A 26,717-nucleotide genomic window follows, 5' to 3' on the forward strand; every position below is an offset into this window, starting at 1 on the left:
GCCGCGGCCGCAACTGTGCGCTGGCAGCCGCGGCGGGCGGGCGAGCGCCGCCGCCCATCGCAGCAAGCGGAGGCGGCGGAGGCGACTTCAGCGGGGCTCCCCCCCGCACCCCGCAACCGCCCGGCGACGGGGAGTGGGGGGGGGGGTGTCGGTGAGGAGGGGCGGGTGTCTCCGCAGCAGCCCCGCGCCCGCCGCCGCACGCGCCCGCCGCACGTGAGCGCTCCCGCCCGCGGCCCGGGCGGCGCGGAAAGTGTGTCACTGGGTGAGGGGGGCGGGCGGGGGCGGGGCGGGCCGGCGGGGCGGGGCGGGCGGCGGTGCCGCACTCTGCGCGGCTCCCGATCGCTTTTGTTGTAAAGGGGAGGGCGCCGCGGCGGGGACGGGCAGCAGCCGCCGCCGCTCTGACAGGCGACAGCGCGGCCGCCTTCCGCCTGCCGGCTGCATGTAGGGCTGTGGCGGGGACGGAGCGGCGGAGACAGCGACCGAGCGCAGCCCAGCCCGGCCGGGCCCGGCGGAGCCCAGCGCGGCGCCGCCGCCCTCGCCCCTGCGGGAGGAGGCCGCCATGGAAGTCAGCGCGGGTAAGCAGCGGGGCGGCCGCGGCGGGACGGGAGGTGGGCGGCGGGGAGTGGCGGGGGGTTTGCTCTTGCGGGGTGGTCCCGGCGGGCCGGGTGGATGTAGGGGGGGGGTGCGTTTGGGGACCGGCCGGGGCGCGGCGGGGCGGGGGAGCGCGGCGGGCGGCGGCGGTGCCCGGCCCCGGCCCCGCTGGTGTCCGGGCCGGCCGCGCGCCGCCTCACATGGACCCGCCGGGCGAGCCATGTGCGCCCTGTGTTTACGTTCCGCGCGGCGTGCGCGCTCATTGGCCGTGCGGGGCGGTGACGCGCGGATTGCATAATAGTGCCGGGGCGGCGGCGCGGGGCGGCGGGCGGCGCGGACACGTGAGGCGGGCGGGCGGCCGCTGTTTTGGTGACCTACATTCGGGGCGGCGGCGGAGGGGCGCGACGGGGACACGTGGGGCCGCGCCGCTGCGGCGCCGGCGGCCCCGCCCCCGCCGCGCGAGGCCGCCGGGGGGGGGGCGGGCGCGCGCGCTGCGGCGGGGGCGCGGAGCCCGCACGCGCGCGGCCGTGTGCGGCGGCGGCGGGGCTGCCCGCACGTGGACCGGCCCGGTGCGCGGGGGCGGCGTTGTGTAACGGGGAGGGGGCGGCCGGGGCGGGGCGGGGCGAGGCCTGGGCAGCCCCGCGGTGCGGCGGGCAGGGCGGCCCTGCGCCCGCGGCCTGCTCGCTCTCCTTTGTTAACGCGGGCGGTAAACGCTGCCGGGGGTGCCGGCCCGGAGCTGGGGCGGGTGGGTGTCCCCGCTGCAGCGGGATCCGCGGGGCCGGGTGAAACGACTAACGTAGCCAGTTCCGCGCCTCTGCGTCATTACACCTTCCTAAGTCCGCGTGTCAGTGAAATACCGGCACGGTATGGGAGGGGGTGTCGGTGTGTCCCTCCTGAAGTAAACGCCCGCCGGGCAGGACCCGGGGTGTCCTGGTGGCTCTGCCTCACGCCCGGAGGGCCTGTTTGACCGCCCTGCACCGCGCTCCCCAGGCAAAGCCCTGTCCGTTGGCAGCGCCGCGGCTGCCTTCGCCGGGCACCGGGGTCCCTTTCGGCGGGGTACCGGCGTGCCTGCACGGAGATCGCTGCGTCCGTGCTCTTTGTTACGAGTTGTCGCCCTGCGCTGTCTGTGCCATTCGACTTCTAGCTGCCGATCAAACGAAAATAGGGTTCTTAGGGAAATGGGGCTTCTGAAATAACAAAAATATTCGGGGTCTTGGCGGTGAGACAGACAAGACAGCCGAGCTCTCCCGGGTACGGGGGCAGCCCAGCTATCTAGGGCTCCTCAAGTTTCCCGGAGACAAGGGGTGAAAACCCCCGTGGACATACCCTTTCCCTGCTCCCCTGTGACATTGGTGTTACCCTTGAGGGAAAAGAGCATCTCTTCTAGATGGCGGGGTGAGGTGGCAGCGTGGAGGAACGAGGCGTTCCCCACAGGGGCCCTGCTGGCGCGCCCTGCGCTGCCCCTTGTAGATAAGCGTGGCTCCTGCCGGGAGACTCCGTGCCTCCCTGGGACCGGGTGGGCCGTGAGCTTTGACCTGGCACCTGGCGGAGGCACGTGCGGTGCCAGGGGACGGCAGGACCTTTGTCAAACGGGAGATGCCTTATGGTAGCACGTGTGTTTGACAGCATAGTCTCCTCGTGCTGTTGCGGGACCCGTGACCGACCTTGCAACCCTCCTTTCTCCATAAACCTGATCCTGGATGCGTGCTATGCTGCGTGGAGGATTTCTTTAAAAAAGAAATAAATCTGTTTGGGAACGACTGCTGTGGTGGGGCATAGGGGCACCGGTGTCCAGGAACGTGGGGAGCAGCCTGTGCGCAGCGCACGTGCCGCACAACCGTTTGGTCTCACCTCTGCTCCGCAGTGGCTCTGCCAGGGGTTCCTTGGCTACACTCTTTAGGGTGTTGGTGGTGATTTCCTTGGTAGAAAAAAATTAAATGTTAATGAGGAAATGGGCCAGTAAAGTTGCTGCAGAAATGCTAAGAGGATTGTTGTAGCTGATGAAAGTAATGAAAATTTGTAAGTCAGAATTTCTACCTGCAAGCAGTGATATTTCCAGGGTTGTATAACACTGCTCTCTAACAGGCATAACAGCCTTTATCTGTGAGGAGGTGATGGCTGATGTAAGGGGCTACAGCCCTGACCTGCCATGCCAACTCAGTTCATCAGGGACTCTACTGACACCAGCTCTTTCCTCCAAAGGAAGCCAATGCATGGCTGTTTTAAAGTTTTTAATTCTTACTGGTGTGTGGAGTTCCTTGCTGCAGTGCTCTTGAGTATTCTGTGAAGAGACTGCAAAGCAATACAGACGTAAAACAGAAGATGCTCTAACTTACTTAAAGTTGCATGTTGAAAAGTTTGCTGTTGAAATTTTTGTGTGAAATATCAAATGTTTTTTATATTGACTTTTGAAATGCTGAGTCTTGGAGACAAACAATGAAGTGAAAACAATTTCTCTTGCTTACAAGCAAGAAAGAGGAGCCTGTGAAAAGCTAGAACTGCTCCCAGGTCTGCCTGAGGTCAAAAAGCTGCTTCATCTGAAGGGATTCTCAAGTGTGTCAGATTGCGAGATGCGGTAGGACAGAGACTGTTTGCAAACAGCAGCCTGGCAGTCAAGAGTTTAGCTGCTGCTAATAATGCTACAAAGGCTTGCAGTTGGACAAATGGCGTTCAGTAGGCTAACCAGGCTGCAGTGCTGTTTCTTTCCCTTGCCCCCTTCCCTTCTGCATCGTGAGCACTTTCCAGCCCTTCCTTTCTGTGTCTCTGGCGCGTAGCCTGCATCAAGTCTTTCTGCCCTATTTCTGTCCCTAACCTAGCTGGTTTGCATTCTGACTCTACAGCGCTGTAATACAGATCCTGCCTTTGCTGTGGCTGCAGGCGAGCTCTGCTCAAAGGGTGGCCAGGGAAACCCTCCCTGGGCCACCCCGTGCCCTCTCCCTGCTGCCCTGCCCTGCCAGCACCATGGCTTTGTGGCCCCCGTCTTTTGGTTCTGCTGTTTCATCGCGGCTTGGATCGATTGGAGGAGGCTGATAAGACGGGAGAAGGGGACGGGGCAGACTGGGAGGTCAGCTGTTGAAAACAAATGGAGAGAAGCGAGGGAGCGAGGGAGGGAGGGAGGGAGGGAAAGGAGTGCGCCCAGGAACACGTGATGGCTGGGTCTGGTGGTGCTGGGTCACGGCGTGGCTCACATGGCAGCGGTGCATGTCTGCTTGTTATGTCACTACATGCCGCCTTTTTTTTTTTTTTTTTTTTTTCCTTGCCTTAGGGGGTGTGATAGCTTACATCAGCTCTTCAAGCTCGGCATCTAGCCCAGCCTCATGTCACAGCGAGAGCTCAGACAGCGGTTTCCAGTCGTCCTCTTCACCTGTACCATCTTCTCCGAACAGCTCCTCCTCGGAAAGCGGCTGCAATGGCAGGAGCAGCGAGGGCTCTGATGGGGCACCGAAGAGCGATCGGCTGGAGGAGACTATTAAAACAAACCAGTCGAGTGTTGCTGGTTTGACAAAAGGCCATAATGGAGTCACAAGTATGTTTGGTGCTGGATCCTGAAACCACCATTTTCCCCTTATATATTACAACCAGGTCCTCTGTGTGGCTCACTGTGAATAGCAAAACATAGCAAAATCTCCATTTTTATCTTTTTGCATTATATGTATGGTAATACGTATGGTATTGCCATACAGATGCTAATAGATGGATATCCCATTGCTGCTAACTTCAGTCAATAAATACAGCCCAGCTTTACTTCAGATTTTCACTAGGGAAAACCGATCTTAATAAAAATCAAACACTTGGTTAAAAACATGAAGTAAAGGTAATAGCAATCAGAAATTGCTTTCAGGGGTATTTATGGAGCTGTCTTGCAAATCTAATTTCTCTGTTTTTCATACTCCCTCCCCTACCCTTGCCCCTTCCCCCTTCACCTCCCCCCGATTTCTTTGAGGAACAAATTAAATTACGAAAACATTCTGTTTACATAGCTGTAACTGGGACTTCTATCTTTTTGATTCCAAGTCTTATTTTGTAGATTTAAAAAGTATTTGTAAGTTGGAACTAAAGGATAACCTTTTAAAATGCATTTAGCAATCTAGCTTCAGCTATTTGCTTCACACTTTTTATAATCAGAGATGATGAATCATAAAAAACTACATTTGAACAGTTTTGGAAGGACAGGAATCAAACAGTACTGGAATGAGGGTTTCAACATACACTCAGCTGGAATTTAATTTTTTGAAGGCTGAATTCTTCTATTGGCAGAATTGTTTTATCATTTCGAATTGTTATGAAGCTAGAAAAAAGTATCTAACAGTTCTACCCTAAGAGTTGTGGGGGTTTTTTTTTTTGTTTTTTGTTTTTTTTTTGTTTTGTTTTGTTTTTTAAGTTTTCCTACCCTAAATTCTTGGTAAGAACCTTTACTTCCTCTTAAAAATTTGCTAGCAACTAGGTTTTTGGTATCAGGGCAGAGGTTCCTGAAGATGAAACCTGTTGTAAACTGTTCAGATGTATAGATAGATAGATAACATTTTTTAGCTCAGTACTAGCTCTGTTTAAAAAAAAAAAAAAAAGGAAACTTTGTGGGTTTGGTTCTTTTTCAAAACCTTAAAAAAAAAAGTTTTAGTTCCTCTTTACAAATGAAACCCAAATGTAAAAAAAATTACTTTTCTGGTAGATTATGGTTCTGTGGAAGTATTTCCAGCTGTCTCTGTTGCTCACTGTTAAGGTAACTTTGTGGTTACTGAAGTCACTGGTAAAATTCCCATTGGCTTCAGTGAAACCAGTGTTAGACCAGCACTTAGGACTTAGAGAAAATATTTATTGAGAAGCTGAAATAAAATAGGTGGGGAAAACCTTAAAAAAACCCAAACCGTGAGCATACTTACAGGGCTGAGAAGGTATTTTTCATGTTCAAGTGTGCAAGCATGCCATTTTCTGGACACGCACTCAAATGAGTGGTTTTTACATGTGTAGACGTGGCTGAGTTATCAGTCCTAAATTGTTATCAAATAGGTAGAGTGTATGGCTTGTTCACAATATATAATAAAGTGTCCTTTAATATTCTGTTTTTAAAAAAAGGTGTTTATTCTCTGTTGGGGAGACTGTAGCCTTTATGTGGGCTTACTTGTCCTGATGGAAAAGCAGATTTAGCCTGAACTTTGGTGGCCTGGTTTACTAAATAGTCCTTTTAAAAGTGTGTAAATGTAAGCAGACTTTCTTTTTCTACAGTTGAGTACAATGCTACTGTGATTGAAAGTCCAGTGAATACATGCTTTCTCCCTGTTCTGTTGACTGCTTCATGTTTGTCTTTTTTCCCTTTCCCTTGCACTGGTACCTTCTGAACTGTTCAGGGTTTTTGTACAGTCTTGTTGTCTGTTCCTCTGTTGTATTTTTTTTGCATGTTGAACTGACCTGACGTATTTGGCTTTTAGTCCAGGTTTTGAAAGCTGGAAACTTGTTCCTGCAGTTGTCATCGGTTTTCTATATCCTTGACTTTTCTGTTCTGATTCTAGAATTTAATGGCATGGTTCTTCTTTGCAAAGTCTGTGGAGACGTCGCTTCAGGATTTCATTACGGTGTTCATGCCTGTGAGGGCTGCAAGGTGAGCTATATTCTGCTCACCTTCTTGCTGCTGAAATGCTCAAGTTCTCCACATAGGGCAAAAGGGGTGATACTTCTGAAAAAGTATCTGTTAACTTGGAGAAATTTTGGACAGTCTGTAAGTTGCTGGAAAAGGCAAACCACTTAGCAATACACGGCATTTTCCAAACTCTGCAGTACTTTCTGTGCTTGCCTGTTGTCCAGTCCGGCCTGACCCTGGAGTGCACAGCGGAGAACAAGAACTGGAGACAGGGGTGGTGAGGACCATACCACGCAAGACATGTGAATGTTAATTGCATTAAGAGATAGTGGGTGTAAGTTGTCACCTGGGCTGGGACACAGAACAAAACAGCTTTGGAAAAGCAATTCCTTACCACGAGGAAATCCAGAGCTGGGTGCTTGCATGTCCACGCATCAGTAGATCTGTATTTTCTGGTATTTTAGCATCTGCAAACTTTATGTTCTATGAAGGAGTTAATCAACTTAAGGGTTATGTAAAAGAACCACATTTGAAGGTCATATGTTACAACAGGATGTTTTTGTTGACTAACTATGGAGAATGAAGTCAGAGGATTGATTTTGACTTTCACCTTTGCACTTAATGTCATAGGAGATTGAGGGCATATCATAAACTGTCAGTACAGTGATAGAGGTAATGCTGGAGATACTTTGCTCTTAGGTGCTGACTCTGCAGGGAACGACTTAGCATCTTCTATAGTTAGAAATCGTAACTCGTTTGTGTTACACGCAAATCATACATGAAGGGGAAGTAAGTCATGAGGAGTAGCAAGTTCTTTAAGATCACTTGGATCTGGTGGCTCTGAAGCAGCTGATGAGGTGCAGTGAGGTTTTCTGTGCTTGCGGAGAGGTGAATCTTGGTAGGAATATTTGACGTGCTGTAATAATACTTGTGGGGGTCTTTTGTTTGTTTGTTTCCAGGGTTTTTTCAGAAGAAGCATTCAACAAAACATTCAGTATAAGAAGTGCTTGAAGAATAACAACTGCTCTATAATGAGAATGAATAGGAACAGATGTCAGCAGTGTCGTTTCAAAAAATGCCTCTCTGTCGGGATGTCAAGAGATGGTACGTTTCTCTACTGAGCAGTGATCCTCTGAGAGGGAATCTGCTGCCCACCTCAAAACCGATTGCTAAGGGTCTTAATGGCAGAAAATGCAGCCAGACGTGTTGTCAGGGACAGGTTCCCTGTCTGAGAGCATTTAGATCAGCTTGCCTTCTTGCTGCGTGACTCTCCTGAACTGGTAATGTAATCCTGGCTGCAGAGCTGTCCTCCCATCTCTGGAGGCTAATGCAGTGGGATGTGTTGCAGTGGTCTGGTAGGGGGACAGTTGTAACAAAAGTCTCAATTTTGTTTTAATGAGTTAATATTTATAGCTGTGTCCTGCCTGAATCTGAACAAGACTCTTCTCTTTTTCTTTTTTGTTTATTTTGTTTTGTTTTGTTACTATTTATTGTTTTTTCAATGAAAGGGAATTCTGCCTGAGCTGATAGCCTTAGAGTAAACATAGAGCCTAAAGAGTTAGGTTTGGGTGCATGGGGTGAGCATATGTATCTCTTTTTTTTTTTTTTTTTTTTTTTCCTTGGAGGGAGGGGAAGGTAAGGATGAAAGGATAATGTTGAGCTGTGTCTCTGACCACCTTGCTGGCTTTCCATTCCTTGCAAAATTTTTTAAGCTGTAATGCTGAAAGTGTAGTTCATTAGTCTGCTGCAACTTACTGTCACGAACCAGAACTCTTCCTCATGTTTCACTTTTTAATTTTCTCTGGGTGTTTATTTCACAAGAACTAGGAATCTTAGGCTGTTAATAATTTAGTGGGTGGAGTGTTAAAACTTATTTTAAATAATTGTTCCGAGTTCTTGTTGTGCATAGGAGTTATTTCATCCCCTAGGCGCTTGTTTGCGCATAAGATTGCACCTGCTTTAATGAAAGAGATTTTGTTACATTAATGATGGACTACTGCACGAACATAATTACATCAGTCGAAACTGGTTATAAGCCCTTGCAAGGCTGTGGTTGGACAGGATGGTAGAGGCAGTTGTAGATTCCCTAGGACAGGGTCAAAAGGGCTGCAGCCACAATGATGTCCATCCCCTTGCCAGCAGAAAGTGTCCTTGTCAAGGCAAAGTTATCAGGAAAATTTGCCAAGGTAAGCTTCATTCAGCATTGATTCTTTTAATTGTTTTGGCAAGTTATATAATTGGTCCATGAGGAGCTGTCTTTTAGTTTTTATATTCAAATATGATATGAACTGTGTTTAAATTCAGCTAATTGGCAGCTCAGAAAGTTGCACTGATGTAATGGATCCAGTCTTAATGCCTGACACTTAATTAACTACAGCTATGTGTATAGTCCATAGCCAGGTTGGTAGCAAAAAGGGAAAAGGCTTCAGAGATTGTGTGCTTTAGAGCTGCTTTCTCTTTGTGTGTAAACAGCATAGAATTCATACTTTGTGCCTATCCTATGCCCAGGAAGCTCCTTGATTTCAGTGTTGATACCCCTGCTGTAGTATTGGTGAAAGCAGTTAAAGTCTTCCCCTTGAAAGACTAGATTATTGTTTGGGGTGTGTATTGTGTGTGTATTGTGTGTGTGTGCACGCGCGCTTGATGTTTTTTTCACTTTAGTTTGATGCCTTTGTCTGCTGCTAACACTTTCAGGATTGACTTTTTTTCCTGCTTTTCATTTCTCCACCTTGCTAGCTGTTCGATTTGGCCGCATTCCCAAACGTGAAAAACAGAGAATGCTGATAGAAATGCAGAGTGCCATGAAAACCATGATGAACAGCCAGTTCAGTGGTCACTTGCCCAATGAAGCATTAACAGAACATCAAGATCAAGCACCTCAAGAAGACCTTTCCTCCAAGCCCAAACAAGAGCGGGAAGCCATCAAAAGCCCTTCTTCGCCTCCTACTGCTGACATGGCTAAGGAAGAAGTGATCGGCATGGTCACTAGGGCCCACAAAGACACTTTCATGTACAACCAAGAACAGTCCCAAAACCCAGCAGAAATGATGCAGTCCCAGGGTGGGGAGAGAGTGTCAAAGAACACAGAGCAGTACATCTTGAACAGTGAGCACTGTGTTAGTGGGCTCGGTGGCCCTCAGTACCCTGAAAGTGAGCAGCACCTTGGTGGACAGTACAAAGGGAGAAGCGCAGTGCATTATCCAAGTGGGCACGCCATGTGTTTCACTAACAGCCACTGTATGAACTTCACCAGTGGTTATACTCAGCGACTGTGTGATAGGATCCCAGAAGATGGCTTTTCTCCAAACAAGAATGCCACTTACTCTTGCAGCACTGGAGGAAGAATGCATCTGGTATATTGATATTAATTGTTTGATTTGACTTAGTGGTGGGTATGATCCAGCTGTTCCTCTTTAGTCAGTGAAGCTGCACAGAGTTGGCACAGCTGCTGAAACGATGTAGTGACACAAGTTTGATAGCGTGAGTTGTGATGAAGGAGAACGATGGCTCAAGTTGTGTGGAGGATTTGAAATCATAGAAGTGATGGGGTTTCTTGGCTTGGTTTTTAGCAAACAAAGTATATGGATGTCAAGGAGCATTGGTTGAAGAAAACTCATGGGTTTTTGTAACTGGCTTGACTTGAAAATAGATGTTAGTAGTTCCCATCTTTATTCAGTCCTCTTGAAGACTTCACTTTAAAATAATCTACGCAGTCAGATATGCTGTAATTTCCTTAAAGGTATTCAGAACAAATTTCTTGGGTGAAACCTTAGGGCTAAGATTTTAAACTGGTCTGCATGCCTTGCTAGTGTGTTCTAAAAATGTTGCTGGGTAGGCTGGGATTTTTTTGGGAGTGGGGCGTTTGTTTGTTTTAATAGGGTAGGCTGATTCTGTTACAGGTGGTGTAAAATACAGGCTCGGTGGAACCTGGAGACTATATATCCTTCTCCCCTAGAACATTGTCAGATCTGAACAGAGGCGGGAGGAAGATGCACAGCTAAACCGCTTGAGAGAAGTTCAGGGTCTTTTCTGTAGTACTTACACAAGTGAGGCTCTGAACACACTTCTGGGTACCTTAGATGACTTTGCTAGGGCATTTTTTCACTGAATTTTTAACAAGAATGCTTCCTGTTTTCTTGCATATGGGTTTTGTGTATGGTTTGTTTTCTTTTTTTTCCTTAACAGGTCCCTCCCATTTGCCTTGCACCTGCTGTTTCTCTGCCATTCAGGCAACGGTTTCTGTAAGCCCCTTAAAATAGACTGTCCTTCTCTTTATCACTGGAACTGCCTGGGATGAGAGAACATAACATCCTTGTTCTCATCCTGTGCTCCTGTTCAGAAGTGTGAGCCTCTGACCTTTCTGAAGTACTTGAGCTGCTGGTGTTTTTCTTCCTCCTAGTTTTTAAAGATTCTTCACAGGTTCTTGAAGGCCCCTGAAAGTCTCAGCACAGTGAACGCTGTTTGCTTTGATGCTGGATTTCCTTTTTTGACTTTTTTTGGGGTTTGTTTGTTTTTCTTTGGCTATGGCATATGTGGACCATACCATTCCTAGCAGGCTTTGACCTTAATTGCAGACTCTGCACATTACACCATGACAAATAATATAATTCCCAACCTTTCTTCCTTGCAGGGAAAGTATGTGGAGTCACTACAACGGCATTCTTGGCACTCCCAAGAAGTAGAGGTTAAACCAGTCCGTATGGGCAGGCAGGGAGTGGCGCTGCCTGCAGAGGCCTAGCCAGTCAGTTTGGCCTGTGCATAGCAGCAGCGGGGAGGTTTAACACAGCCAACAATGAGGAAACAAAAAACAAAACCGAATCCAGCAGAGCACTGTAGGTCCCCCCCTTCATCCCTGCCATGTATGAGGGCTTTGCCAGAGAACTCCATAAGAGCAGGATCTGACCAAAATGAGTCAGTAGCAGTAAGGGAGTGTAATTAGGCTCTAAACCAGTACGGAGACTGGTTCAGGGGTTTGGTTTTTTTACTCAATACTCTCACAACCAGAAAAGCAGAACAGGTCGTTCCTGAAGAGGTTCCTCTAAAGAGAGCTAGTGACTGCACAAGATGACAACTGCTTTCCTAGGAAGCCTGTCAGAGTTTAGGGAGTGTCTGGATGATGCTCTTAGTCATATAGTTTAGATTTAGGTAGTCCTGCAAGGAGCAAGGAGTTGGGCTCGATGATCCTTATGGCTCCCTTCCAACTTGAGATATTATGTGATTTTGTTACTCTTGAGCAGAGGTCTCTCAAGAGAGCTTAGACCTAATACACAATGGGGGAAAGTGACAGTTCCCCCTTGGGACAGAGTGCCTGGGGGTTAGAGTAAATGATCCTAGGGTGAGAAGTTGACGTGCTTTTCGTGCCCAATTCAGAGGGGGGTGCTGAACCAGTGATTCCTTATTTTCAGAGTACAGTATTTTTAACAATACCTATGTGAACCATTGCAATATCATGGATGGAGCAGTGGTTACTGTCTGCTGTGCTTCTGGTTGTGTGCCAAGGCCTTCTGCCAAAATATTTCATGATTTTTAGTTTGTGGAAAAAATCCCGCTCTACCCCACAAGTAATTGTTTGGTTTTGGGTGTTGTCCTCAGACACACAAATGATATTGTGATTCACAACTGAACTAAGAAATCTGCAATTTTGTTCTTTGACTTTTGGGAAGAGCTTTCTCCATATTGACCGCCCAGTTAGTAACTGACACTTGGGGGTGGGGGGGCGTGGGGGGCGGGACCAAAAACCCCCCAAAACCCCCCAAAACCAAACTCAGAAAGATATATCTATCTCCATTTTGGTCTCCGTAGCTGTTGCCAAATACGTATACACACACATGCAAGCGTGTATACCTGTTGAATATATTCTTGTAATGGATCTTAGGACCTTCCACGCAAATAATTTCTAGGCAGTTATCAGATTGAAGATGCCCTGCAAAAGCAGCAGAGCTCTGAGGAATTACTAATCTATTCTACTGTTTTTGTTTGCTTTGCTGACATTATGTAGGATTACATAGCCTGTTTAGTATACTTGTGAGGAATGCTTAAAGGAATTCTTGTCCTTGATGATGACAGGTGAAATGAATATTAAAAGGTTTAAACTTCATTAAAAGATGTAAATTTTAGAAAGTAGAACTGAAAGTATCTCAGAGCGTCTGGTTGGGTTTTAGAGGGAATTTATTGGCAGTCAGCCTTGACTGATATGTCTGATCTCATTGTAATAGATTCAGACTTTGCTACAAAAAACCTCACTGTGTGTTTGTGTAAAAGAAAGAGCATTTTGTTGCCTTGTGACTGAGAAAAATTGGAATACCAGTTCTTTGGTCTTCCTTGAGTGATACAAATAAAAGAAAAGATGTAGGGAAGGAACGTTGTTCTGGTAATGAGGGTGTAAACCTGTGACTCGGGAAACCAAGGCTGGGTTCCTTGCTCTGGTGTTGACACCTTTGTCACCTTGACTGAATCACTTTAGTTGCCTGCAATACAAGAAAGATCTATGAGAATCAATGTAGTAGTGACTATGAGATTGTGAAATCATGATTAATTGTGAGATTACAGGGATAATACAAGTAAGAGAAATCCAGATGTCAGGCATGAGTGACGTAAGGGAAGAACAGCATAACTTGGGTTCTCTCAACCTTTTGCTATTAAACAGTGGTGGCGTTTCCAAGGTCAGCAAATTTGGAAACAGCTTGCTAATGGACTGCCCTGGGGATTTTAATGTTTGTTTTAAAGGGAGGGGGAAAAATCTAGTTGCTTTGGGAATTGACTGAGGAATACTGTTGTTTTTTCTCTATATGTCATTATGGCAGTTTTCTTGAAGAATAAACCTGCTTCTTTCCAGTATTTGTCAGTATTTGAAATTATATCTATAAGAGTTGTTTTCTCTCTGTGTTTTGTAAACATCAGGTGTGTCCAATGAGTAAGACTCCCCACGTGGACCCAAACAAGTCTGGCCATGAAGTCTGGGAAGAGTTTTCCCTGAGTTTTACCCCTGCGGTAAAGGAAGTGGTGGAATTTGCCAAGCGCATCCCAGGTTTCCGAGATCTTTCCCAACATGACCAGGTTAATCTTCTGAAGGCTGGGACCTTTGAGGTGAGACCACTGCATGTATAGCGCAGACCTGACAATCTGTGCATCAGTGTGACCCCCTTAAGAGCAAAAATAAATAGGACTAGGTTATATTAGGCAAAACCAGCTTGTTCATGGATGCTGGCTCTGAGCTGTTCTTAAGCTGATGGTGTCCAGTGCTTCTGTTTGGTGAAATATTGTTGAGCTGTCTCTCTTCCAAGTAGCTCAAAAGTGCTCAGCCCTTTTACCCTTTCCTCTTCCCTGGGTATTAATATATAACTAACGAGGAGTTTTTTGGTTTTGGATAGCAGCGATTAGTTTGTTTGCTACCTTTGCTTAGCCTGGAGAGCGGCAGACTGCATCTGGAAGGGTGGATAGTTTAGAAAGCTATGTATTGACTTAGCAGTTTTGTAGAGGAGTGTGTTTATCGCTCTGTATGTCCTTCCATCTGCCACTGTGCTCCCTGCCAAAGCCAGGGCATCCATCCTGACCAGTCACCACTAGCCTTTGGTGGCAACTGGGGGTTGCTGAAGCCTCCCATCTCCAAAGCAGTAAGACAGATAACTACCTGTACTGCTGCAGCTCTGTACCATGTACCAGCTGTACCCTGACTTACTCTAGACTCATCTCGCCAGGTCTTCATGGTTAGTTTCACCAACTTGTGAGCATGACATACATGTGAATCAAACTGAGAATACCAGAGAGGTCAGTGCTGGTTTATTAGTGACCTTTACTTAAGGTTTTAGTTGCTTTTCCAGACTCTTGTGTCTATTGGAGACCATGAACAATTTTACAAGTATTCAGATGTGAAGTTTAAACATAGAGGGCCAGAGGAGCTGAAGTCCTAAGTATTCAATGTTACTGTCTATTTCTGGGGAGGGCAGGGTTGGTGATGATTTTGCTCTTGTTTACTTGATTTATTTCAAAGAGGGATGTTGGATTTCCTATTTACCTGAACTGAAGACATTTCTCATGTAATGTGTTGGGTCTTTTATCTGTATCTATATAGCCCGGTTCTAAAATGGATAATTGTTGGGTTGGAAGGTACAAGTTACACTGGAAAACTTGGTTCCTGGAGTGTGTCGGATTCTTTGTTTCTTCCATTTTGCTGTCATGTATTTTTTGCTGTTGTACTTACTCTTGACCTTTTAATATTCATCTACAACTCCTGTAGCTAAGGGCTGTATTTTCACTTCTTCAGCTACAGCCTCTTACGTTCTGTTCACATTACACAAAAGTGTTGGTTCCATCCTCTGCAAAGTGATACACTGTCCAGTGCCTTCAAGGAGGGTGGAAAATGAGGCTTGAACTGTTCCTATAACATAAAGCCAAAACTTCATGTTTTGCAAGTAAAATGTTTTGTCTTGGCCTTTCTTCACCTCACGCTTTTCTCAAGCCTCATTCATATGCCTTTTTGCCAGTTACAAGCACAGCTGGTAAGAAGGTTTCTATATCCAGGGGAATTAATGTACATCTGCATGCTTATCCCTATTCACGTATAAGAAGTAATGGTTTCTGTTAGTGAGCTGGCACCTGTAGTTAAAGGCCTATGTGGCATCTTAGAACAGAAAAAAAACCCGTAAAAATAATGCTGCAGAGCAGTGAAAAAATACACCCAACAGACTTAATGGAACCATTGCAATAGAGGCAAAAGGAACTTGTATGCATCAGGCTTTCAGGATGATTTCTGTCTGCTGGGTAGCTACTCTAGGATATCACAACATCTGTATGTTAATAGAAGAACCTGAGTAAAAGTGCTGCCTCTGAGCTTGTTTTGGCTCCCCTGGGTACTGGTGTGTGGCTGTCTTGGCACTGTACTTACCAGCAGCTCATATTCAAGGCGTGCTTGTTCATTTGGGGGCATGAAGACACATGGAGACAATGTTGGTGCAGAAGCAGCATAGCTGTATATATTCACACACATGTAAGCTAAAAAGCCCTCTTAGAACTGGGAGTACTGGGGAGCTCGGTTTGTTGTGGTGGCATTTGCATGGCTTTGTGTGGGAGCCAGCTCAGAAACAGCAGTGGGCATAAAATAAGGAATTCAAGTGGATTTGAGTGGGTCCTCCCCCACCTCCGCAAGCCCCACTCCAAATGTAGTTGATGGTAGAGCTGACAAGCCCCATGGATCCATTGGGGTAGTGACTCAGTTTCTCCACAGACTCACAAATTTGGGAATTTGGCTGCAGGTGTTGGGGAAGTCAGCAAGCACTTGCCTGTGTGGAGGATTTTGTGTGCTTGTATCACTGTAGTCAGGTGATAGGGCTTATAAGGTGTATCCTCAGCACGCACAAATAGAGGTCCAGCTTGCAGTGAAACGGGGTGAATCAATCATGTGCTACACCATAGTCTAAACTGCTCTTCCTTGGATTAGAATGGTGACATTGACATCTGTAGATGAGGTCTTTGCCTTAGTATTAAGTCAACCCACCTTCACAGGCTTCAGTTTTGAATACCAGCATTCATACTGGTTGCTTGTTACTTCAAGTTCATGTTTCCGAAGGCCAATTCTGTAAGAGCAATACCATTTTGAACGGAAAGGTTGTTGAGTACCTGGTGGGTCCCTGCTAATGCACAAGTTTAGCTTTGTCTGTCTGCCCTTTGTCTCCTTTTGTTGTCTTCTGAGGGCTTCTGCACCTAGGTTTCTGCCTAGGTTTCTGCACTCTGTAGTTAATGTTGTCAAAGGACATACAGCTTAGCTGACAGGTGAATAATACATAGTGCTCATGTGTCCATCAAGATTGCTGCATGTCACTTGGCTGTTAAAATTTAGGAGCAGGTCATGTAATGTGCATGAGTGGTGTTTGAATTCTCAAACATTTTTATTTTTTTTGAACCCTCCTTTTTTAAGCTTGTCAAAGGCACTAGTCTTTGCTGAAAACCTGGTTCTCCTCTCATCTGTAGTAAACATTTAAATTAATGCAGTTATGTAGGGTAAGTGAGAAGAGACGACTGTCACACCAAGAAATTACAGCAAGTCTGAAGTTTTAACCAATGCCAGTTGGTTCATTTTCTCCAAATAAGAAGGCTGTTCTGTGCAACTTAAACCTTGAAAATGTAATTAAGGTTGTTGAACATGAGCAAATGAAACTTTACAAGCCATTCCAGAGGGAAACATTTCACAGTACGACTGAGAAACCACAAGAGAAATTTCAGCCCAGAGGGGTAAGTTCAGCACATGTCAACTGCTCCAGCCCAGGTGCTTATACCAAAGGGGTATTCCCAGCTGCAGCTACAGACCAGGTGCCGTTTCAAGCCCTGCTTCCCTGCCTTTTGAAGGCCGTACGTGTGGCTCCTTTCTACCAGAGCTCATTAACATTCCTGTGGGTACAGCAATGCGGCATGGTACTTTCCCAAAGAATGCCTAGCGGGGCCAGATCATCAGGTGGTGTAAATCAGCATTGTTTTAATGGAGCTGCTCCAGTTTACGCCAAGCGAGAATCTGGTTCAGTACCTTCATTTTGCTCCTCATAAGTGTGGCCAAGAAAACATTTCTTTTAATGCTATGTATGCCTTTGGCTGTTCGGTGGCTTAAGCAAGTTGTCCTACTGGCATATTTCTGAATGGCTCTGTCCTTGTGGCTCAGGCTGTCTGAGGCTTAAATTTTAGTTTTCCTCCCTTTTATGTGCTGTAGCCACTCCCCTGCATCCACTCGCTGATTTTTTCACTTGTTTGTTTCTCTCAGACTACTGGGCCAGAGCTTGCACTGTTTTTTACAGCTCAATAGCATGCTGACAGTTTCTGTGTAGAATGCTTGTACAGCGGTTAATGAGACAGTTTGAATAAGGTTTAATTTTGTAAAAGGTTTAATTTTTTTCTTTGGCTTTTCTAGAAATCCACCTATATTTATCTGTTTTTCTTGTTCTTTTTTTCTTTCACCAGGTTTTAATGGTACGGTTTGCATCTTTGTTTGATGCAAAGGAACGTACCGTCACCTTCTTGAGTGGAAAGAAGTACAGTGTGGATGACTTGCATTCAATGGGAGCTGGTGATCTGCTCAACTCAATGTTTGAATTTAGTGAGAAACTAAACGCCCTGCAACTCAGTGATGAGGAAATGAGTTTGTTTACAGCGGTTGTCCTGGTATCTGCTGGTAAGGAGAGAATGTTAACTTGCACCTTCGCCAAATTTTGAATGTGGCTCTCTATTAAGATTTCTGTAAAATGTATACCCTGTTATTTCATGTCTAAGTGCAATTTAGCAGGTTTTAAGGTACTAGCAGCCTGTAATTTACTCTCTTACGTACCCGTTCTTTCTAATACTGTCTGTTGGAAGAATGTGACAATGGGCTTATATTTTCCTACTGCTTTCTACAGAATGCAAAAATACATCTCATAGCTGCCCTATGGCTGTTTAGAAGCCATTTGGCTCAGACAGGACAGCATCAGTGAAATTAGTCTTGACTTGCACAGCCTAAGTCTTGGGATAAGGTGGTATTTTTACTTCCAAGTATTGTCATTGATGTCTATTGCGTATCTTACTTAAGTCTAAATCCAACAGTTTGATCTCTGGCTATGTCAGCAAGAAAGCCCTATTCATCTGCATCGTGACTTCTTACCACTAAAGGTCTGCCAATCCACTAACATCTTCACCAGCCTCGTATCTTGTTTCAGTCCCTGGATATACGGAACACCCTGGCCCAGATTCAAAGAAGGATTAAGCACCTACTTCTGTAGTATTATCTAAAGCCTCAAATTAGCCACATTAGCTCTGCGTATAATGCCTGGAATATAAGATGCAGAATCCCTGCTTGTTGGGTAAGGAGCTCTCTAGAGGTAGCTAGCAGGAATGCTAGTAGTGCCCACTTATACAGCAAGCCAGCATTTGGCGGCCGCTCACTTCTTGAACAAGTGCACCTCTTCCATGTGAGTGGTTTAGACCCACATCTTTCTTAACAGGGAGGGGCACCCCAGGCATGGTGCTGTAGGCACATGAAAACCTCTGTAAACAAGGTAGGATGGCTCAGTCTAATAGCTTTGTGCATGGCCTAACTGAAATGTGGTAGCACAGGATGGGGCAGCTGTAGCCTCTTCAGTTTGTAAGCGGTGGTAATGAGCAGAGGGTGGTACAGTTTGCAAGCTTCGAATATACAGTTTGCAAGCTTTGAACGAATGGCAGCGAGAAGGAAGCGTGACACTGTGTAGTCTGTTAGTGAGAATGTCCTGGTAGCAGAGAGAAACCTGTGGGTTTAGTTGCTTTTCCAGACTCTGCTTTACATACGTTGTCTTTAAAAAAACTAAGTTGATGAGAACTAGAGACAACCTTCAAGAACTGAGAAACAGGCCTCTTCCTTCCTTGTGCAATGTTGTAAGTAGGCTACAGCCACTCTTCTTGCTTGCTCAGCTGCTGGGCCCTAGAATATCATAATCTCTGTGCCACTTTTTTTGAATGTAATTGGCTGTATCTGTTCTGTTAATTGTGCTTCTAGCACAGAGCCAGCCCCCTTGCCTTCCTGCACCCCCCCGCTCCCAGCCCGTTAAGCACTGTTCCGCGCTGTTGCTAGCTCCAAGCAGGGCTTAGGGATGGATGGTATGTAATGTGTACGGCCTGTGATGTCAGAGCCATGCAACGCAACAAAAAGAGGATGTGTTTGATATTCAGGCTTCTTGCAGCTGCTGAGGATTTTTCAGATCATAGCTTTGGACATTATTGCTACCTATTTTAGGTACCTTATAGTCTGATCTGCAGTCTGATCACAGCCTTCCTGAACATGTTCACAAAATACTTCCAGGGTCTTATAAAGTACAATTTCATTAGTCTTTTAACATTTGGGCCCAAATTTGCATTTTTACCGTGTTCCAAACACAATAGTAACCTTCATGGTCACTGTGAGTACAGCAATTTTCAGATCAAATTCTCTGTAGCTTGCAAGCAGATTGAAATGCTGCAGTTGTTACTTGCACAAGTAAGTGAGCAACCTTCATGCTCAAGCAGGCACGAAGAAGTGCCCCTAACAGAGCTCCTGGGGAAGATGCTCACAGTGTGAGGGCTTGCCAGGAGAAGATGCCTGTAGAACTGAAGGATTGTGGGCACGTGTTGATTAAACAGATGTTGAAAAACAGATCTCCTGTACCCCACCCCTCAAGGAGAAGTGTGACCCATAGAGTCATTTCCCATAAGGCGGAGACAGAGCTCAATTAGAAAAAGGGGGAAGAGTTGAGGAACAAGATCAGAGAGAATGACATGGAGATGCAGGCAAAGGCAAAAGGTGCCATAACTGGAAGAAGAACTGAAGGTGGAAGGATAAGGCCATTAAGACTTCTTCATCTCACAGTGAAAGTTACTCAAGACAAAATTGAAAGGAGGATAGTAGAGTAGTCAAGGTTTGTATCAGTTCCAGAAGTAGACAGGAGTGACTGTTGAATCCTGATTAAGTGATCCACAATATAAAATACCATGCTGCACTAGTTAAAAATCTTTTAAAAAGACTTTCAGTTGTTTAAAAGTTTTTGGAAAAAGCCACTGGAAGGAAAGAAATGTTCTAAATAGTGCTAGTGGGGAGCACACTTGTCAGAAGTGTGTTACCCACATAACACTGGGTAAATAACCACTGTTATGAGGGATAGTTAGAACATGCAGAAAGAAGCAGGGGTAGTAGCAAGGAATGTGTGTAACTGTGTACATCCTCTTGTTTTGGTGTCATATGGCAAAGAAGGAAAAAGCAGGCCATGTAGTGAGAATGTGGGAGTGTTTCTGGTGCTGCTGAAGAACTACCTTGGTACCATTGCAAAAGTAAAAGAATGCTTTGCCTCTGGCTTCAGTTAGCTGGATGTGTTGAAGATGGAGGGGAGATAGCAAGATGGATTGTGGGCACTGAAGGAAGAAGCAGCAAGGTGGAAGCAAAGCTGAAAGAATGTACTTCATGCAGGTCTAGAGACCAGATAGTCTCTTAACTGAGGGTGATGCTTTGTGGTAGAAGAATATAAAATACACCCCCTGCTAATAGTCTCTCTTATTGAAATAGTACTAACAAAACTTTTGCTGGGGACTGGGAGCAGCTGGAAGTAGACTGAGAGGGAGAAGAAAGACTTGGACTAATTGAAGAGAGGAGGCTACAGTAACTCCCCTGAGGCAGCCAGGAAAGACTGGACTGCGTTCCTCTGCCTTCAGAGGCAAGGCAGTACCTCTTGTCACTGTACAGAGCTCTTGAGATATTCTGTGCCAATGTCATCATCCCTGCTCAAGGTAGAGCAAGCCTAAAGGTTTTGCAAAGCCGGGGAGGGGGGTGGCAAGTGGCACAGATAGCTCAACAAATAGAGGCATCTCTGCACTAGTGCTCTCTTGGAGAGCAGCTGTCAAACCTGATGAACAGTCTTCCCGGAAGAGTGGAATATGTCTAATAAACATAATTTAATACTGAATGAAGTTCCTAATTGTTTGAGTAGAAGGTTCTGGAACAATCTTTCTAGAGGAACAAAACACATTGACTACTTCAAGATGGATCCTTGAATGGATTATATAATAATTTTTCCCATAGTGGTAGGGAATTGCACTGAATAGTCCAGGAGGACTTCTAGACTCTGTTCACCTGAAATCCGATTGGATTGACACTGACATAAGGAAGGGATTCCCATTCTGGCTGTATGATCTGACTCAGTGCTACTCCAGAAAGCTGTTCTCGTTCTGTGTCCCAGTTCTGCAAAGTGCTTAAGTACATGTGCACATCAAAGCACATTGCTCTTAGTGTCCGTCACTCATCACTCGTCTGTGTGTGTGCCCTGCTGAATTTACATAGCGTTTAAGAAGAGAGGCTACAGCTCAGAAAAAACAGCTACTGTGCATGGTTATTAGGTCAGATGTTTTGCTTAAAAATTCATCCTTTTAAGCTGCTTACTTAGGTTCCATCTAAGGACAACAGGCCTGTTCTTAAATACAGCTCTCTTGAAAGAGATGCTTTGGGTGTGGGAGGAGCGCAGTATCTGAAAGCATAGTATTCTACTTGATGTTGAAATTCTTCTTTTCTTCCTTGGTTGGGAATTTTGGGGTGCATCATGCTTTATTTTGTAAGTGCTTCAGAATGCACTCAGAAATAGTGCCTGGTCACGTCAGGGCTTGCACTCCCTTTGCCCCTGGGGATCCGGTGGTGCAGATAGGAGCGTGGCTTGTCCTGAGTGGGATTTTCTCCTCAAACATGAACCTCCAGTTTGAGTTTAAGGGTTCTATGTCCAGTCTTGAGAAGTGTTAGAAATTTTTACTTTCCTGTGCCCTGTCTCTCTTCTTGCAGTGAAAGTTTTGATTTGGTAAAATACTTAAGTATATGCTTCAATCTGTCCTTTTCTGGAAACATGGGTAAGTGATTACAGAAAAGGTGATTTAAATGGTGCCACTTTGGCATGAGCTTAAAACTTCTCAAAGTTGAGGCTAAAAAATGTTTAAAAGAGTTTTGATAATGTGGGTTTGAAACTTAGGGCATAAGTATTCAATTTTTCTTGTTAATTTAATCAGTGATTACTGCAGTGGCTTTGTTGCAGACTACATCCATTCAGTCTTTTTTTTTTTTTTCTTCCCCATTCTCCCCCTCCCCCCTCTCTCTCTCATCCCCTCACCCCCCCTTGCCCTCTTCTCTTTAGATCGCTCCGGAATAGAAAATGTCAATTCTGTGGAGGCACTTCAGGAAACACTAATCCGTGCATTAAGGACCTTAATCATGAAAAATCACCCAAATGAAGCCTCTATTTTCACAAAACTTCTTTTGAAATTACCTGACTTGCGTTCCTTAAACAACATGCACTCTGAAGAACTCTTGGCCTTTAAAGTTCACCCATAGGCCTTTAGGTCTCATTTATACTTGGACTTGCCTCGTGTTAAACTGTTTTGTGCTAAAATATGTATTTATACAGTTGTACCACTTGTTGGAGAGAGAGTTCACAGACTGTGAACAACTGATAGCTGTCCCATAACCATGCAATAACGCTTCAGCAGGTGCTTTCAGCTAATGGCGGCGCAGCATTCAGAGTCCTCCAAGACATCCAGACCCAGCTGTGCTGCACTTCTGCAGAAGAGGTTGAGATGAGCCCAAGTAAATATGGACTGTTCTTTCATTTAGAAAAAAGAACCGCCACTCCCCTCTCATGTAAACACCCTGCAAAATAGCTGTGTATGTGCATAGGGAGCATGGAATGGGGTGGGAACAATCCTGTGCTAATAGGGAAATGGAAGAGCTTATTTAATTGGTCTTTCACTTATCTAATAGATGTATGTCTGTGTCTCTTGGTAACTCACTCATGGTTTCACTGTTATTCCATTAAACCCGATGGAATGATTTCAGCCTGCACCAACTGTTCACTGAGCGTGTTCATGCCATGTGTATATAATATAAATAGTTAAGTAATGAGTGTTTATGGCTATATAAAGTACAGAGTTGTGTGTATATATGTGTATGTATATAAATAGTTCTATACATAAAGTATACATATAATTTCTTCACAATATTTTAAACTGTGAAGGAATTTAAACTTACAACAGAAGGTGATCTATGGAAAGAACCAAATAGATGCACTTTGCATATTGCTAAACTAATTATCTGAGCATTTCTAATTTTTAGAAAACATCAAATTTGCATTAATATGCTGTGTTTGTTAATTTAAAAAAACAAAACAGAGTGGCACCAAAGGAGCAGAGTTAGATTCAACTTCTTGAAGGGGTTCATAGAGAATCTCAATTGGAGATGGTCGGTTGTGGCACTAATGAGATAGGTTGTCCATTGCCACTGAGGTTCTCACATTGTGATAAAGGTTAAAGAAGCACCAGATGCTCTTCAAAAACTTCAGCACAGCCAGAAAGAAACTATCAGATGAATAACAGCATCTATCAGAAAAAAAAAAAAAAAAAAAAATGGGAAAAATGTATCCATGGTTGCGTTTGGGTGAATGTGTGTTCTGTGACCATTTATTTCTTGCAATACATCATTTTGCTGCTTTGTTGCTCAATGAGAATTGAAAACAGAAATGTGAGATTCCCTGTCTTTTCACAGTTAGGGCTTTGTGGTTCCCATGCCTGTTCTTCTGGAGCTCTCCATTGGTGCGTATGCATGTGTGTGTGTGTGTGTATGTGCAGAGAAGGTGCACTGGATGATGGTCTGGATTTTTTTCTTAAAAAAACACCACAAAAACCAACCAAACAAATGGGACTTTTTTTGTTGTTTATGCCAGTAGCAAATGACAAAGCAGATCCTCACGGCTTAAGATTCTACCGCTTTTCTGTCTAGGAAAGTGACTCTCTATGGGTTTTCTCCATTTGTAGCAGGACCTGGCACCAGAAAAAGAGAGATTAAACAAAGTCAAAGCAGTCGTGTTAATTAGTTTATGTTTATGTTTCGCTAACGTGGGAAGAAGATGTTCCGCTATCCTCGTGTTTAGTTACCTTCCCTTAGAGGTAGCCCTCTGGGTCTCTAGCGCTTGGTAACACTACTCCGCGGTGGGAGAGGCCTCTCCAAACGCTTGTTACTGCGTTTAGATGTGTGCGGTAGTTGAGGCCGGGAGCCAGGGAGCCGCCAGCGTGCAGAGCTCCTGATGGCCGTACCGGAGCAGCTCTGGCCAGCGGCGAGCCCCTGGGAGCCCGGTGCCTGCCCCTGAGCATCGGGAGCCGGGCACCCTGCACCCCTCCGCTCACCTTTGGGCTGGGGTTCCCCGCGGAAAGGGGTAAGGATTGCTGGCCAGGGGCCGAGAGCAGGAGGGGGCAGGTGCTCGAGTCGGAGCTGGGGAAAACTCTGCTTTAGCCTTGGCTAAGGAGCAGAAGAGCCCACCCTTGCCCCTCCTCTGCAGCTGCTGCAGGGAGAGCTCTCCTCCTGCTTCAAGCTACTTTAACCACTGGATAATGGCCCCTTAATACAGAGTTTTGCTATCCAAATGTGCTATCGGGGCATATTGTCCTAATTTCTGTTAACGGTCTGCATCCTACCAGTATTATTTGTTTGAGAGCTTCACTGAATTACGCATTGAACCATTCAGACTTTAGAAAGGACACAGTCACATGTTTTGTGTTATTTAGGAGCTGAAATGACTTCTTTGTAGACCCCATTTCAAAGGTGGAAAGTACAGTTAACCCTTGGTTGTTTTGGAAGGGAAGGAGGCTTCTTACAGAGATTGCCACCCTACAACTGTGTTTTGTTGTGTTTTGTTTTATTATTATTATTTTTTCTTAAACTGTATTATTAAGCCTTTAGGAATGTATAACCAGGACTGAGTAATTACTGCTTATTCAATTTTTAGTTAGATTGACCATGTATGCCTATAGATAGATACTCTAACTTGTGCAATTTCATTTGAAATAATATTCCTGTACATAATGGAAAACTCATATATCAGAAAAGAAAGCCCCAAGCAGATTGACTGAACAAAAAAGTTGATTAAAGTACGGTTCAAAAGTGACCCACGTATTACAAACCCTAGCTGGACTCTTAGAAGAAAATCTAAACTCATCGTGTTAGCTGTGTATTGTGAGCTCTTCTTTTACTGTGTCACTGGTTATACACTTGTTAAACGCTGAGATAATAGACTTCATGCCAGGCATTTGAGTACTGTAGATTGGGTCATTGCTGAAAGATTAATGTACTGTATGACTTAAATGAAATTTTTATTCTTGATTTTATTCTTGATTTTGTTCTTGTTTTAAAAGATTAAATATGGGCATTATGTCAGCAAGCTAAACTGCGTTTCTGTGTTCTTTGTATTTTTCTGTATGAAATCTGGAGGGAAGGACAGCATGCTGAGATGAACAAAGCAGAAGTAATGGATAAGACCATCAGCGGCTGTAAGGTCACGGGGGCTGCGCTGGTGCACAGTGGCTGGGAGCCCGCATCTCAGCCTGCCCATGATACTGCTCTGTCTTGCCAGGGGGTTGGATGAGGTTTGCTGGTGCACTTCGTTTACTACAGTTAATGGACTTTTTTGGGTAGTGTCATTAAAATAGTTATTTTAAACACCTGCATTACTTCCAGGAATATAACTCTGCAGCTGAAAAGAGGACATGGTTTAGTTTGTGGTAAAGACAGTCTTAAAGCTAGGTTATATGAGAGGTAGATGGAAAGTGGCATTTGAAGGGCAGAGATCTGTTTGATTTTTCAAGCTTGATTTCCTAGTTTGAAGTGTTTAGTTTTTGGAGATGGGAGAAGCTTCTCCAGAAAATTTATCTATTGGTGTTTAAGAAGAAAACACCAAAAAAACCCCCACTTAAAGCAGAAACAAAATTATGACTGCCAGCACTGGGAAAAATAACAGCACAAAAATACTCCCTGTTTTCTTGGCATGTTTTCTCTGGTGGCATGTTTGCATATGGCTTCCCTTGTTGCCGTTTAGTCTGAGCCCCTATGAGTGAGGCCATGAGCTATGGAGGTCCCAGGGCCTGGGAGGTCGTTGGGAAGAGCTCTTTCCAGCTTTTTCTGGGATGCTCTGGATGGCCCACATGTATTTTTCCCTGTTTGGCTGCAAGAGCCCTACCCAGCAAATGGTGGGGACAGAAGGGACACTTCCCAGTAAAAACATCATGCTATTTCCCCCCTCTCCCACCCTCCCAGTTTGGCAAGATGCTCTGGGGATGGGGGCCAAAAGCATTTGTGCTTGTTCATGGGAAACTTGCTGGGCTTGGAGTTGACAGTGCCAACTCAAGTGTGAATGTGCCTGCAGCAGCTTGCCCTGTCCTCACTCCACGAGGAAATGGTGAATGTTGCAAGGAAAGCAAAGGTACGAGTGTCGCTGTGTGAAAGTATAAAGTGATGAGGGTGTGGACAGTCAGCTACGTCCTGCTCAGGCTCATGACCCATGGGCTGTGTGTGGGGTGGGAGGGAACCAGTGTTTACAACTGAACCACAGAGCACTTTGATTGCAGAAACAGTTCGTACAAGGAAAGATTTGGCACTTCCTTTTCTGTGATGAGTAGCTGCCAGAGCCTTCATCAGGAAATAACCTTTTTTTTTTTTTTTTTTTTTTTTTGAGGCTGAAGTTTGGTGTGGGGAGGGAGGAACATCCAGGTTTGGGGAGAAGCTGGAGACATCCACCCCTGACAGCTAACTGAGCTGCAGTGGGCAGCTTGGAAAAAATGTTGTGGAGGCTGTTCTTGCTGGGCAGGAAAGTTGGTCAAGGACACAGCTGCGTTGCCAGCCAGAGAGCGAGGAGCTGAGCAGGCGTGCGTGGAGGCTGCACATTCCTGGCTATCAGGAACAAACAAGTCCATCCATGCCAACAAAGCTTCCCTCGGTGCAGACACTGCTCTGCTGCACCAGGCCCCTTCACAGAGCTGTTTATACATGCTGCAAATGTACAGCTTAGCACTTCTGTTTCAAGGCAGAGCTTGCAATGATAGGGGGCTGAACTCTGCTAGCTCCTATAGCTATAGAAACAAACTGCTCCTGCCTGGCCTGAATCCCCAAGGCAGGCTCTGTGGTTGTCCATGATGGCTGCTGCCTTGTATTGCTCTCTGGAAGAGCCTTTGCCACTGGCTGGAGGAGAACCCCCAGGGGTTCACTTGTAAAGTTTATGTGCTTAAAACTGAC

General features: G+C 45.6%; 1 protein-coding gene across 1 annotated transcript; it reads left to right on the forward strand.

The window, feature by feature from the left end:
* Window positions 1-275: 275 nt before the first annotated feature.
* On the forward strand, window positions 276-24,876 carry NR1D2 (nuclear receptor subfamily 1 group D member 2). The gene is made up of 8 exons (XM_074900529.1): window positions 276-575; window positions 3,857-4,117; window positions 6,099-6,187; window positions 7,126-7,270; window positions 8,903-9,519; window positions 13,067-13,252; window positions 17,111-17,321; window positions 21,799-24,876. Exons 1-8 carry the CDS (start codon window positions 560-562, stop codon window positions 21,993-21,995), a joined length of 1,722 nt encoding a protein of 573 aa, XP_074756630.1. The 5' UTR covers window positions 276-559; the 3' UTR covers window positions 21,996-24,876.
* The last annotated feature ends 1,841 nt before the right edge of the window (window positions 24,877-26,717 follow it).

This window comes from Athene noctua, chromosome 2, assembly GCF_965140245.1.
Source record: "Athene noctua chromosome 2, bAthNoc1.hap1.1, whole genome shotgun sequence".
Taxonomy (NCBI): Eukaryota; Metazoa; Chordata; class Aves; order Strigiformes; family Strigidae; genus Athene; species Athene noctua.

What these genes read in the sequence shown, in the direction of transcription:
- NR1D2 (XM_074900529.1), top strand. An exon ending in AGGCCATAATGGAGTCACAA is followed by an intron (nt 4,118 to 6,098) that starts GTATGTTTGGTG and finishes TTCTGATTCTAG; the next exon opens with AATTTAATGGCATGGTTCTT. An exon ending in TGTCGGGATGTCAAGAGATG is followed by an intron (nt 7,271 to 8,902) that starts GTACGTTTCTCT and finishes CCACCTTGCTAG; the next exon opens with CTGTTCGATTTGGCCGCATT.